General features: G+C 38.4%; 1 protein-coding gene across 7 annotated transcripts in view; it reads right to left on the bottom strand.

Annotated features, from left to right (window-relative positions):
* OTUD7A (OTU deubiquitinase 7A) overlaps positions 1–15,672 on the bottom strand; it is a 105,726-nt gene that overhangs the window by 11,778 nt on the left and 78,276 nt on the right. For all 7 annotated transcript variants that reach the window (XM_015872691.2, XM_015872692.2, XM_032446782.1 and 4 more), the window contains 7 exons: positions 12,841–12,942; positions 11,460–11,587; positions 10,969–11,081; positions 7,017–7,144; positions 5,292–5,441; positions 741–855; positions 403–487 (listed from right to left, as the gene is read on the bottom strand). In XM_015872691.2, coding sequence (XP_015728177.1) covers positions 403–487; positions 741–855; positions 5,292–5,441; positions 7,017–7,144; positions 10,969–11,081; positions 11,460–11,587; positions 12,841–12,942 — 821 coding nt within the window. The remainder of the gene's footprint in view (positions 1–402; positions 488–740; positions 856–5,291; positions 5,442–7,016; positions 7,145–10,968; positions 11,082–11,459; positions 11,588–12,840; positions 12,943–15,672) is intronic.

The raw sequence follows: 15,672 nt of genomic DNA, 5'->3' as shown, positions 1-15,672 counted from the left end.
CCAAATCTATTCTTAAAAAGAGAAAGGGCTGGGGACTGGTGACCTAACAGTTGTATTAGGAGAGCAAGCCAAGGTTCTGAGAAAAAAGTAGTTAGAGAAGGCCTGTCTTATTTTTCTGAACTAAAGGGGCTACTGAAATAGATAAGAGAAAGAGAAAGCTAGAAAATATACTTCAGAACAGTACGTAAGTTGCAAAAATATACAATAAACTGTCTTAAAAACAGAACACTATCAATCTACAAACCCAGAGGCAGTGATGGTGTGCTACAAGCGACTTGTCTCCGCTGCCAGGATACAGGTGGTTCCAGGCAGCTGGCCAGGACATGAAGCCTACCCCACACAACACCACATTGTGCCTCATATCACTTGTTTGGTTTAGACTGAGGAGGAAGTTTACCTTACCCGTGTTTCAGACGGTATGCGTATCCATGTTACATTCATATAGCTGTGTAGAAGATTAAGCTTTGCCTCAAGAGACAGAATCAAACTAAGGACGAAAACAGAAAGGAACACACAGTCAAAAACACCCTGAGAGAAAAAGGGTAACTGGGAGAGACAACACTGCCCAGCAAACAGCAGTCTGATCTGTGACCATCAGATGGAGACCCACCCCCCACCTCATCTCCCATGCAACCAAAACATGAACAAAGCTCTTTCTAGTAGCAGCTCTCTCAGTACTTGGATTAGGTACGGCTCAGGACATTTTACTGCTTAATACTGAAGTCGCAGGAAGGTCTTACTTGGCCAGTTTGGTGTTGTCGTTGTCATCTTTTCCCCACTCCCAGTCTTTCCCAGGATCAACCGCAAAGTGCAAAGGCAGTAGCTTGTGTTCAGAGTCAGTCAGGGGGATCACCGCTGAAGTAGAGATAAAACAAGAATTGGGGTGGGGGGCATGGAACAGAGACAAAAGATTTAGCTGCGAAAAGCAGTTTAAAAAAAACACAGGTAAAGACAAAGGCCAGAAGTTGGATGTGCTGCAGTACTGGCTCGTCTGTATTTTGATGCTTGTGTGACAGAGGAAGGGAGGAAGAGAGTAACACCCTGACTGCTACTGGCCATAGTCACCAGAGGCAGAGCAGAGACCTCAGGGCTGACAACGCTATTATGTATTGCACAATAAACATTTCCTGGAGACAGAACAACTGGAAGCAACAAAACGTTGAAGCATTCCTCTGCATCTCACACAGACACACACATTTGCTAAATATTTTTGTTTTCAGGTTTGTCAGTGAAAAACAAAACCATGGTAAGAAATAAAAACATACTGATAACAGCATTATGTGACAAAGCAAACAGTTGTTACGGGGATTCTGGACTCAAACTGTGAATTAGCATAAATGAGGAGCAAAGATCAACATATTTATGAGCTAAGAGGTCAGTTTGAGACCTGCCTTCAGTATAGAGGAAAGAGCATTACTGCTGTAATAACCCAGCATCACTGCCTATCTGCTTTGGCTATTCTGTTCTTGCCCCTCCCTGCCAGAGCTCTCTGCCTTCTGACATATCTTAATGTCTTTGTTTTACACTCAGCATGCAGAGATTGCACTTCGATTTCATTGAGTGCCTGTCATTCATCACCACCAATAAGCTAAGAGAAAAGCACTGTCAGCTTTAATTAAAAACAGCAATTTGCTTCCATTTCATTAGAAAACAGCCAGAAATCTGCTGAAGGACCGGGCAGGATCCTCAGCACAATGCAGGTCACTGCTGTTTCTCTGACAGCCAATCAAGGAATTTAGTTTTCTGTGCCACAGCCCTTAAGGACTTCACCCAGGTAGCTATTCCAGCAAAGCTGAGGAACAAAGAATAAAGAGAAATAAAGAGAAATCATCCAGCAACATGGTGGTGAATTACTGCAAGTTTATGGCATTAGTTGGTTATGTGCTGTTTACAGCATTTCTTACAGTTCAGAAAATATGCTCTCAAACAAAGGCACAGCATTTTTGGCTAAATATTACTCTTTACTTAGCAGAACTCAGGAAATATAAACTGCATTTTTATTAACATTGTTATGTTGGTATTAGATTCAGACAGCTCAACAACTGCACATAATATGCTTATTTTTCATCTTATTTGCAGGTCTGGTAATAGCTCAAACTCTCTGAATTTCGTAGAAATGTTGCCCCCTACTGCCTATAGAAAGTAATTCCTGAAATATTTTCCCTATGCTAACAGCAAATACAGTATGGAACAGCTGGAGATTAATCAAGTTCAGCTGCTGACTGCCTATAACATATCACTATTAACTGGAGAATTACCCTTCAGGTTAGAGTAGAAACACTGTGCCTGATAACAAGAGGAGCTTCTTTTAAGAAGTCAGAGCTCAAAGCTCTCAGTCTTCTGACAGTTCAAAATCTGGCCATGTACTGTGGCGCCTTTGCCATCCTATTCTGACCCTCACAATTGTGGATCTCCCTTCCACCATACCAAAGCTGCCAACACCGCTGTGTTGGCAAGATACAAGAGCATCCGTGTGCCAATCTATTTCCTGTCACAGTATTTGAAGAACAAGCACGGTGCTGTTAGCTGCCAGCAGTCTCTAACAGCAACCAGTTTTGCAGCTGAACGCCAAAGCATTCCCTTCGTGCCAGATTTAATGCCAAGCGTTCTCTGCTGCTTCACAGAATTGAAGCTTGTGTATTCAAGACCCTGCAGCAAAACATGTAAAACCAGATCATACAAAATACATATTATTATTACATTATGGAGGCATGCTCTACAGGAAAACAGCTCTACAATTTCTAATAGACACGTGTAGAACCTGGCAACTTAATGGCATGGAGACATTCCTGTCCTGGCTGCAGCATAACAGGAGTAACCACCAGTAGTGAGACAGTTTCCTTAAAAGGGTATCCAAAATTCCTTCCTTCCTTCACTTCTTCCTTATTTTTGCATTAAATTGTAAGAATTTGCTTTGCAGACTTTAAATTTCATACCATTCATCAGCTTAATATTTAGAAAACGGCTTCTATGCAGAAAGCTTTTTCGTAAGAGCTCTTCTACAGATTGAGCTGGAAGGCTGCTGCAATGTGGAATGTAAAGGCCAGAGCTATCGCCCAGCATCTCCTTGCAGATCCCTGCAATAGTTCTGTGTACTGAAGGCTCAGCAAGTTGAGTGGGTTCATTTTCTCATAGGAGATCTGACTTTCAGATCAACTTTTTTTCCCCCATTTTTGTGTTATGATTCAGTTTCCACCAACACAAAGGCTGCCACATGCAACAACCTGCAGTGTTGCCCATATCATACGATCTCATTTAAAAAACAAAACTCAGGTCCTTCCAACAAGAATGACTCAATTGAACGACAGATTCTTTCATGAAACTGTTTACAATAAAATCTGTCCTTCAACAATTTTTCCTCATTCCATCATTTCAATCAACAGCTTTCTCTCTGTTGACAACCGCACAGCTGCAGCATGCTCACTGCCCCATAACCATGGGAAATACCAACATACATCCAAAATCAGATGGAATGCATGCAGTCTTAGGGAACTGAATGCAAGATATTCAGTTGCCTCTAAACCGCTCTCTAGGAAGGACTAAATGAAATTCACTTTGGAGATCTGAAAAACCACATGTTCCACATCTTTATGTATTCATCAGGGATTTAAAACACCCCTGCAGACATCGGCAAAAATACATGGAAGACTCATGCCTAATGCTAAGCTCCTCTTCACTGAATTCTTCTAAAGCCACATCACGTCTTTAGCAAAAACACGTTTCCCTTTGCCACCAAAGGAGTGCAGACAGACATGAGCTCATCCGAGCTCTGCTTGTTTTGATCTGCTTACTATTTAGCTTTGAATTTCATGAAAGTGGAACTGGAAGCTTAAGTGGACAAGATTTATTCACAGCAGGATGGAGTTAGAAGTTTGAGTTGAGACTGGAAAGCCGCACATGCAGCCCTTTCTGTGCTAGAGGTGTCAGCACAGCAATCTGTAAATGACAGCTGGAGGAACTCATTTTAAACCCATACTTATATAATTTTAAATGAGCTTTGTAGCTTAATGATTTTTTAAAACGTAGAGCTTTGGCAATAATGAATATTCATATAAAACTATCATCAAAATATACAATTTTTCATATGAAATACTGGAAAAACAAAATGGCTTATGGAAGTATATGCTACCCTAAAGCAACAATACTGCTCAAGAATCTTAGACTCCCACTACACTAATTATGCGTCAGCACAACAGAAGACACAGAATTGAGAAGCACCATCCCAGCCGTGCATAATGCCCAATGGTGACGCAGGGTTAATTATTCTGAGAAGAAAGTGGTACTAATGAAATCAGGAGCCTGACTGCTTACAGTCTACCTACTTAGGATTCTATGTTTCTTCAAACATGTACGCAAATCTATCTAGCTGGCTTCCAACCAGACACAAGCTCTAGGACTACTGGCTTTGCATTTCACAACATACCAGTCGTGTAAACTGTTATAATGCTTTTGGAAAATGTCCTAACATCAAAATCTCATGGCAATCTAAATTCTCTGTGATACAGTGAGAGGTGGATTCTCTTTGAGATACTGACTTTCTGCTCTAATGAGAGAGAGCACCTAGAGAAAAAATGTTCCAAACAGCAGGCTGGCACATGAGAACTCCCAGCACACCAAACCCAGTAGTAGCTAGTTATCTACTCTGAAATTGGGTGCTGGGAAACAAGAGAAAGGTAGGACGACCAAGTGCTGTTTCGCTTCTTTCAGATTACTATAAGGCAAAGAGGTCTTCAAATTAACTGCAGTTACAGCTACCTCCTAGGCTACCTGTGCAGGAATTAATCCACTCCTGACATTCTTGTCAGTTTTAGTCCTGTATCCTAGAAGCTCAAATCTGACACACAAATATCCTCTTGGACTTTGTTGTCACTATTATGGAGTTAAACTGAAGATAAGGTATAAAGATTGATTTTCACTGTATGTTTTAAAATGGAAAAACAAGTGCATTTAGTGCGCTGGAAGAGGCCTTTCATTACCTGATTCACAATTAGCTTTCTAAATGCTTTATAAACCCTAATTAGCACAGTCCTTCAAGAACTCAGAAGCACAGCACATTACTACAATTATAGCTATTTATATACGTAAAAAGACACTGTGATAATGCAAAGATTAGAACTGAGTAATTCTTGGCTCATGGTTTTGTGATTAGACTACTAAAGCTTAGACTGTAAGAAATAAAATTTAGTGCATATTGCTTCCTTTCTGACAAACACATACACTTACAGGTCTATGAAAGTACTTAGTGCACTGTGTTCAGTATCTATTCCTGAGATCCTATGTTTATAGCGTACCTTGCTCTCTCTGTTGATCTTTTTGTTCCATGGAAACAAGAGCAGAGAAGTGTGCCTGATCATAGGCTAGAACCAGAGGTGAGCAATGGCATCTGTTAGGTAGAACTTCAAGTGGCAAATAAATTCCTCCAAATGGTATAGGTGCAAATGCTGCAATAAAAAATAAGATTATTATCACTTTTTAAAAAATTATGTAAAAAGACATTAACATTTACTATATGAAACAGTTGTGCTTCACTGCTTTCAGAGCTCCAGTAGAAGAGCTCTGAAGCGGAGCAAACAGGCATAACAGCATGTAAAAATTTGTTATAAAAATATCAGGAAATACACTAAGAGCAATAATGAAAACATTCCACCTTTACATATACTTATCCTTAGTCTGCTTAATAGAAAAGATATAAAAGTATTTTAACAAAATCTTGATGACTGTCACACATTTAACACATCTGTAAGGACAAAGCTTCAAAAGTATTGCCTCTTATTTTATTACATTGGCCCACAATGTCAGAGGTGGTTGCTGGTGGGATGGCGGCAGTGGGGCAGTCTGGCAAAACAGCATCTGACATGGAAGTGCAGATGAAGCACAGGTGTAGAATTGAATTCCTCCACGTGGAAAAAATGCACCTAATGGCGATTCACTGACACTCGTTGAATGTTTCTGGATCCCAAACAGTGGATGTGAGCAAAGTGAAAAAGCGAATGGTGCATTTCAGCCATGATAATAGTGATGTAAAATACAAGCCATGTTCCAGAAGGCCATGCACAGATGTGAAAAGAAGAGCATCTCAATCAGCTATCAGTGCCAATCGATGGATAGTGGCCAGTGAACTGTGTATGGACCTTAATACTGGCTTTAATATTGGAAATGATAGTGGCAATGTTGGAATATCACAACATTTGTGTCAGGAGGGTCCTATGAATGCTCACTTATGTACAGAATGAATACTATATGCAGGTTTGTCAGGGCTTGTTAAAGCAATATTAGGCTGGAAGTGACATTTTTCTTGATCTTATCATGACTGGTGGCAAGACATGGAGTCACCACTGTGAGCTGGAGTCAAGACTTTTGCAGCCCATGGAGCAGAGGTGTAAGAATTTCTCATTGAAGAGAAGCTCAAAACAGCCTTCAGTGATATGCACTCTCTTTTGGGATAGGGAAGGGCAATCCTTCTGCATTTCCAAGAAACGGGACAAACCATCAACTCTGACTGCTACATTGCAATGCTGACTAAACTGAAGGCTCAAACTTCCAGAGTCAGGCCAGAGAAGACAATAACCTTTCTCTTGCAACACAATAACACTGGGTTTCATACCAGTCTGAAGAATTTAGAGTATACCGTTAGTCTTGGCTGAACCACACCTACCATTTAGTCTGGATTTAGCACCTTCTGACTTGGATCTGCTCAGGCTGATGAAAGATGGACTGCATGGGGAACATTTTACAAGCAATGATATCATCATGGCAACTGTGAATCAGTGGCTCTTCTCCATCAGTGCAGACTTTATGCATGCAGCATGCACACTCATGTCCATTGCTGGAGAAAATGCACAGCTAACAGTAGTGACTGTGTTGAAAAACAGTTTTGTAGCCGAGAATTTACTCTATCAAATAACGTTATTATGCTCTTTGTATCTGTTGCAGCTTCCATGAAAATAAACAGGAGGCATTAGTTTTGGAGCAACGTACATAAATAAGTGCATCGATTTCCATTGAAAAACTCTTACCTTCCCCACCAGAGTCTCGTAACATTGTGTCTGCTACTACAACAATAGGTCGTCTTAAAATGTGGGCCAAGACAAAAACGTGGAACTCTTCTAAGCTCTCATACACCGGATCCTCTGAATTATCAACTCTGGAAGACACAGCATTGAAACTTTAGAAAACCAACCCCATGGGGCAGCTATTTCCTCTTCCTTGTTACTCATATTCCTACTCTTCTGAAACACACATTCTTATTCTTGAAATAAACCAGAAGAAATTGGAAAGAAAAATGTTTTTTTGGACATAAAGTAATAGCTACAGAAAGTGTTTTTAAATGCAGACTCCACATGGGTTTATTAGTCATCAAAATTAATTACTGAGATATTGTCTGATAGCATAGATAGAACTGAAAAGGTAAATCTCAGCCAAACTCCTTGTGTACAACAGCTTCCTATCATAAAAACAGTCATTTCATATGACGACGTGGGCAGAGAAATTCTGCAATGGAAAGCTAAATTCTCTTCCAGCTCCTTTAACCATAGCATAGACAATTTACCTTAGCAATATAAGAAACAATGTCAGCCTGAGTAGGTGGAATTTAACTTGGAAAGTTGAGTAAAGCTTTTTCCTCTGATCATTACCAAAAGATTCCTAAGATGGAAAAGAGTATCTACTTAAATAACTGGAGATTCATTTTGCTATCTGTTTTCCCAGTGAGATAAAATTCACCTTTGAACATCTGAAATAAAAATTCTAAGCATTTCATCTTGAATATATATAAATAATTTAAATAGATAAGCACATCTGGAGGTAAGATCATCCCTCTCACTTAAACATTTGCCTGAAGACAAGGTGAAAATTTTCATATCCTTTTTACAGAATGCAGAAGGAATACAAATCAATATGTACTGAGGTCAGACATGGCCAAGAAGTTTTGTCAGTGGAGCTTCTTGTTTCAGAAAACACATAGAAAAAAAAATCTATACAAGAATCCTATACATTGGGGCAACTGAATGCAACAGTCAAACAATAAAACAGCACTACAGAGAAGTTGTTTTGTTTGGCTAGTTGGCTTTTTACAGGATCAATCTAACTACCATTCCTTTAATCTAGCTGGAGTAGGTACAGTAGACAGGTCATATTTCATTACAGATTAAAATAAATGGCTTATTCAGGACTATTCCATGGTTCTAAATAGGACTCAAACCCAATCAGCTTCACAGTGAGCAGGTACTTTAAAATGCGAACAAAAAAAGTGCTGTTCTTGAAAGGAATTTCTGAACACTGACATAAAATCTAACTGGAAGCCAACTAGGGCACCTCAAGAGTTTTCTGCCTTTGTTGTTATCTTTTTTTTCATATTTTTGATACCACTATGTTTATCAGACATCATGGGACAAAATCTATTAAATTCATTTTCTTTACACAGCAGAAGTATGGAAATGCCTTTCAACACCTATTTCTTCCAGATAAGGGTACTGACTGGTAAAATTTCACAGCTGACAATACGATGTTTTGCAACAAAACAGTCCTAAATTTCAAAGGTGGACAAAAAGAATAACTGCCTACTAAAAGAATTTAACAGGTACAAGTACACACAATATGGTGCAATTAAAAAAAAAAAGAAAAAGAGACTGAGCTACCCCAATCCATAATGCTTAAGGCAGTTTCTGATCTAGTGATCATCTGATGTCTGAAATGCACAAGCAATGAAAGAAAAGAAAGAGAACAAACAGGCTGTTCTACATGTGAAAGGAATATCAGACAAAACTGATATGAAATGATATAATTACTACATATGGAACATAAAGCAAGATCTGTAATATTTTCATGAAGGTAACACAAATAAAAGAATTTTTTCCAACATGTATCATTATGGCTTGGATCAGATCCACAATACTGCATTAACCAAAGGAGATTAGAAATTATATCTCAAGTTCTACTTTTTATTTCTTACTCTTTAAAAACTCAATGCTTTTTTCTCAGGGAAAAACAACCTTAATAGAGCATTTGTTAGTCATAAGGAACATAATTTTCCAGAGATATGATTTAGCAGAGGGTTGTTAGAGTTAGGGTACTATGGTTAGGCTGCAGTTGAACTTGATCATCTTTGAGGTCTTTTCCAACCTGAGTAATTCTATGATCAGCTAATATAAAAGATTTGAATATAAATAATATAAAACATTTGCAATATTGAACCTTCTATCTGCATCTGGTAATTGTTCTACCTACTGAGATAGTATGAAAGGAACAGCACTCCTGTAATAGAGAAATACATCAAATAGTAACTGGTTTTAAGCATTACCTTTATTTAAAAATGATCTAAACTAAATCTTCTGCAAGATAAACGTCTTTGATGGATGCAGCAGTTTGGATACTTCATTGAATTACTCTGAATACCTAACCAAGTCTGAAAACCCAAATTACATGTAGTCGAGAGATAGCTCCTGTTTAAACATTCTGGTGTTGCTGTGTTAAATAAAACTAATGACACATGGGAAGATCACAGGAACCTTCCCTCTCTTCTAACCCATTTGAAATCACCTGACTTTTTAAACAAGATGCTGACACCATATAGGACAGCCAGCCAGAAACTGACAGGTATTCCTAAAAATGAATATCATCCACTTTAAAAAATATGTATGTTTCATAATCTGTATCACGCCATATGAACAAAACAATTATGAAAATCTGATATATATATTTTAACGTTTACAGTAGGATGTGCAAATCCACTTCAAATTAAGACTGTGCCTCAGTTGATATGTAGTTGATTTGCTTGAAGGATTTTGCATATTGGGATCAAAAAACTAGGAGCAGGGTTTTTCAGTGTTCTCATTTATTTGTCCAACATTCAGGCCTCAGAAAGAACATCTTCTCAGAAAAGAAATCCGTGGAGGTTTAGTGATGGTTGCTGGTCACCTTTACACGTGCTTCAATCTCTGAAATTTATTAAGATTTGTAGGTGAACGAGGCAGCATAATTCCTAAGCCTGTCACTAAATTCTTTTGAAGCACACACAACTTCTGATGCTTTTGCTAATCCTGACACCAAAGGAGAATGCTTCATCTATAATTCAAAGACTAATATGCAAGATTTCTTAATATAGTACCTAAAGTAGAGAATGTAATAAACTTCATCTCAAAAATACTGTTTTGATGTTCCTTTTTCTTTTCAGAGTCTGTTATTTTGAACACTGGATGCATTTCATGATTCTTTTAAAGGAAAAATGAACTGTTACATATTTATGCTTACCTCTTTGCAATTAGAAAAAGAAGAACTGTGAACCATGGAAAAACAATTTAAATTTGTTCTCTATACAACAGCATGTGGTATTGCCTTTTGATTTTGTCTGGGGAATACAGGTAACTGCCGAATGCAATGTTTCATGACATCTCTGATTAGAATATACTGAAACCATAAACTACATGAAATTTGCAGAATTAAAGACAGAACACAGACTGGGAAAACTAGTCATAAATGGCCAAACTTAAGAGAAAAGTGAATTAAACTGCATTAGAAGACTAAAGCATATAAACAGGAAAATATCTACAAGCATGGGAAACAAACTGAGGAGTACAATGAAAATCAATCAGTTAAAAAAAAAATTAAATAGAAGAAAATGGAAACAATTATGGATGACAATTTGATTATCATCTTCCTTCTGTATTAGATTTCCCTATCCCCGGTATCACAGGTTTAAAAGGAAAATACAATATTATGCCATAGCCCAGAGAATATTTTTTTTAACCTTTTGTTCTTTCATTATGTTTTACGCTTTGTCAACTTACTATTCACATACAGTTTTCTTCAGGGGAATCAGAAACTAGAGGAAAAAACGCAACGAGTACACAAACCAAAATATTCTTCATTACAAAAACCAGACAGAAAAACTACAGCCCTTGCATTAAGGCTGGTTGATAGTCTTATACTTTGGAACAAATGCACTGCACGATACTGATACTCTGCACTTACCCACCACCAGTGCCTCCATTTTTGCTGAAATGTGTGCGAGGCTCACTTGATGCCAGCTTAAGCAGTTCATTCCACTCCCGCTCCCATTCTTCTTCTGTATACACTAAACCTGACTATGAGAGAGAATGAAACACTTCTGGAGTTATGCCGGTTAAAAATATTTAAGCAGAGTTCTGTAGTATTATGTGCAATTAACTTTTCTGGTCTTCTTACATGATACATTAATTGTTCAACATTCCTATTCAGATGAAAAGAACGTTCATTTACTACAAAGATCTAAGACACAAACTGTAGGCATTGACTGTGCATATTTATGCCCACAAAGCTACAAATACATTTACTTCTGATGTTCAAATTCTAAATACAAATCTCTCTCCCCATTGCAGAAAGGAAAAAGGAGGAATTTATAGCAAATGAAAATTGCACAAAGTTCAGAATATTCTTTTCGACTCTGAATTACGTCAGCAAGATTGTCTTCAGACCATACAGACCTCCTTATTCTGCTGGGTCTGTTGCCATCTCCACCTTCTTTTCAGTGCTTCCCTTTCAGCTCCACTTCTCATCATAGTGTATAGCGCCTTCCGTAAAACAAGATCCCGGTCATGAAATCCCCACATTCCTACAGTGTCACAAGAAGGCACTCAGTTTTAAAGAAACTACATTAGAACAGAAATAACAAGCACTAATATAATTAGTATTGTCCTATAAGCAAAAGCAACATATCTTATACATTATTTAAGATTCCCCTTGGCAAATAATTTACTCATTATTTCTGATGTTTCCATCTAAAACAGACAATTTATAAAGTAGCCAACAGTAAAAGGGAATTCTAACAAAGCTTAAACTTGGCTTAAAGAATGACAAGGATGCAAGTTGTTTGAGAATATGTTTGCAAGTAACAAACTTTGCTGCAAGCAATGGAATACTCAACGCACAGGTTACTTCTAGCCAGCTGCTTCTAGTTGCCAGCAGAGCTTGCAGACACGAGAAGTCTAATGACAACTGCAGGCACTTCTCTGCATCGCAGATGATGATTCCGACGCCCACAGGCGTCCACTCTTACACAGCATGACGGCAAATTTCCTCTGGCTTCAACATCCAAATAAATAGCATTCAAGATGACTGGAAGTCTAAAAATACAACCAGCCACAGGCTTTCAAGCTTCTTTTAAGACAGTTTGCAGATCTTCGCACAGTCGAGCAGTAACCATGACAAAAGAGCAGAACGCTCATCGAGACACATGTCCATAGACACACAAGTTTCAGTTATATTATCAGCTGCTGGCATTAAGTATGTGTATTTTGAACTCTGTGAGTCAAAAAAAAAACCCAGCATTTTTTGTAAATAACATACAGTTCCTCCAAGCAAAAACAACAACAACAACAACAACAAAAGTAGGCAAAGATAAAAAGGATCCTTGGAAAAAATAAAAGCTACCCATATACATATGTATTTTTTTTCCCTACTATTTCGAAAAAGATCAACTCCCTTCAAAATGATTGAAAATCTTCATGGTTTTTTTTTTTTTGGTTTTTTTTTTTTTAACAAAGTTACTTTTGGAGATCTGCTGGTGCAAGATTTTAGCAACAGCAACAACAAAAGAAGCTTCCTCATGATAGTTATGATATGGAGCAAACATCAAAGACTTTTGGCTTCACAGGTTTCTATTTATTTCATATGATTTGCAAAATGGCTTCAAAGATGTTGTATTAATGATTAATTAATCAATTGGAAATTATTTTCCATTGAATCATGGAATCCTTTGAATTAGAAGGGTCCTTTAAAGCTCACCCAGCCCAACTCCCCTGCAGTGAACAGAGCAAACTCATAAACATTTTCAGCAGAAGGCTCCATGCACAGATTCCCCCTTACCTAAAGAGGCAGCATGCAGGAGGCAGTTTCCATCACCTGTTGTGGCCAAGGGAAGAAGACGTTTGCAGCTTGTACACACCGTGGACCACCAGTTTAAACGACCTGAAAAGAAAGCATCTATTAAAATGACATAATGGGTACTAAAGGAGGGTGAGTGCTGTGTAGAGGCACATGGGGATAATATGTAATGTTGAAGGCTATTTGAAATCGTCAGATTTAAATTAGAAAGAAACCCAACAATGTTATAATGATACCTTAAAAGACAGTTTGCTGGCACGCGCTTAGTTTCCTTAAGGGAAGTAGGCTAAAAGAGCCTTTCTTTCATTTCTTCAGCAGATTATACTTCCAGAAAACTGCCCATCTACAAAACCACTCATATACACTGCTGTTCCTGAACTGCAACACTGAGCTGTGCATGTACAAATAAGTAAAACTGACCAAGTAAATGCTTCTTTCTGGGACAATGCACCAGCAATACCAAGGCTACCAACCAGAATGCAAATCCAAAGTCATAAACTAAGATGGCACAGAAGTACACAGTTACGTATAACTGGCTTCACATACCCAGCAGTGAGATCAGTTTACGCGTTTATTTTGTTATCAGAGATGTGTTTTTCCATGACATTACTGCATGTCATTTTAGTGTGAGAAAATATCTGCTGCTCATACTAGAATCAAATTACACAGACATGTATTCCAGGCTTAGAAGGGAGGAAATTAATATCATTTTCTTCCAATTGTGATGGTTGTGACTCCAGCACCTGACAGATATTTGAAAATCTGTTAAAAAAATCATAGCTGGGAAAATGTTCCTATTGTCTCAAAATGCACTTATTGATATTTCTTTTAAATCAAAGCTTAATTTTTAACAGTCTGAAATCAAACATTTTTATAATTTTAGGCATTTGTTTTGAGGAGTGTGAAATCCAGGCATAATGTACAGCTGCATTATATGCTTCATAAGAATTAGTTTTCAGACTCATACAGTTTAATCGTTACACTGAGTTATGTTTCAGCAGAGCAATACAAATCCCCACTGTGTTAGAGCACTTCCTGTAGCCATTCTGCTGCCCACGTGGTGTGTTTGCGAACCCATCAGCACAGCAGTTTGGGCACTGCTGGTACCTCCCCTGCAGCCAAGCAGCATCTTTGTCAGACTACACCTTAACAACAGAAGTGTGGTAATAGAAATCAACTTGCTGCAGTACAGTGCTTAGAATTATGTAATTCCTTTCACCCAGATCTCGTTTAAGATTACCACCACCTGAGCCATCCTCCCTTGCAGAACTACATTGATTGCTGCAAGAGCACTCAGTGTGCACATACCCTGCACACTGACCTCATTCCAGGCAATACTGAGCAGCTGGGGTTACGAGATGCACGAAAGCCTCAAATGCTTTTATGAGTGCATGATGAGCTCTAAATGTATAAGAGAAATTCAGAAGGCAATCACACAAATACTAACAGATACACTGCAGTGGCAGCAGAGAGAGAGCAAGGAATGCTGCAATAACCTGGGTCTTCTGCTTATCATCTGACAGCATTACTGAGTGAAACAGGAGTTTCTGTACAGGCAGGAAGCAACCTGAAAATCCTTTCACATATAGATAGTGTTAACAAGTGCCTAAGCATGTAGAAAGAAAATTTAAAACCTTTTAAAGACCTCCATCTCATTTGGGCATCTCAAGCTAAATGTGCTCCAGGCTGTTTTTAGCATTTTTGCACTCCCCATCTAAGTTTTTCTGAGTAGTAATCTGCTGCTCCTTCTCTTGTTTAATCAGCTCTTTTTTTTTTCCCCCCTCCTCCTATTGAAATTCATGCCCTTAAACCAGAACTCAAACACACACTCTTCCCTTAACAGTATCTCCAACTTCAGCTACTGAAACAACAACCCTTTTTCTCTTGTTAAAATAAGATCCCAGTCGTTTGCTGGGAATGCATCTTATCCACCAATGTTTTGACGTCACTGACCAAAGAGTAGTCAAACTGGGCCCTCTGTTGGTCAGACACAAAACAACGTGCGATGCAAAGTGACACCTATTAATTCAGGCTTCTCATTTCTGACAACATGTGCACAATGGCACGTAGTACAAGGAGACAGAACATTTGTGTGTTCTATAGAAAACAGGTCACTTTATATGACAATGCTTTACATGAAAACACAGGTGTGTTTTGTTTTTTTGTTTTGAGGTTCCTCTTCAGAAACCAGGAGCTCCAGGGGAGAAGCTTCACAAAGCAAGTAGTAATGGGGGGACCAGCAGCCTTCACTAAGAGAAGTGTCAGGAGCAAATCAGTTACTGGTTGTTTCCACTTCCATAACACTTTATTAAAAAATAGGTCAGCTTTCCTAGTGTGAGTCAAGGTATTGCCTTGATTCAAGTAACATGAAAAAAATGAATAAATGATCAATTCTAATTGTCAGAGAGGTCTGAGAGGAATACCCAGAAGCAGGAAATTCTAAGCAGGTTTCCATGGTATAATCCTGTAAATGTATCTGCTTTTTGCCATTTGCAGTGATTTTGGACACATGAATGACAGACAGGACTGCTGCTCTCTACTTCCTTACTCATCTCTTCTGCATTAAATGTCTGAGCTGCTTATGAAACAAATCCTGGACAGCTGTGTTTTAAAATCTACATTTTTGAGGCAAATCAGCACCGACTGCTGGCTCTAGACCAGAAACCCAGCCCTAAGTTTTCTGTCTCGTTTTGTTCTGTATTTGTACACCCCATTCTCCTATTTCCTAGCATGCAAACTACACCCATGTTGGTATCCCAGTCCTACCACCCTTCCATATGAGATTTATTTTTTGGATCAATACATCCATCCCTA

Source organism: Coturnix japonica, chromosome 10 (genome assembly GCF_001577835.2).
Source record: "Coturnix japonica isolate 7356 chromosome 10, Coturnix japonica 2.1, whole genome shotgun sequence".
Lineage (NCBI taxonomy): Eukaryota > Metazoa > Chordata > Aves > Galliformes > Phasianidae > Coturnix > Coturnix japonica.
Note: the sequence above shows the minus strand (reverse complement) of the source record. Positions and strands in the feature narration are given on the sequence as shown.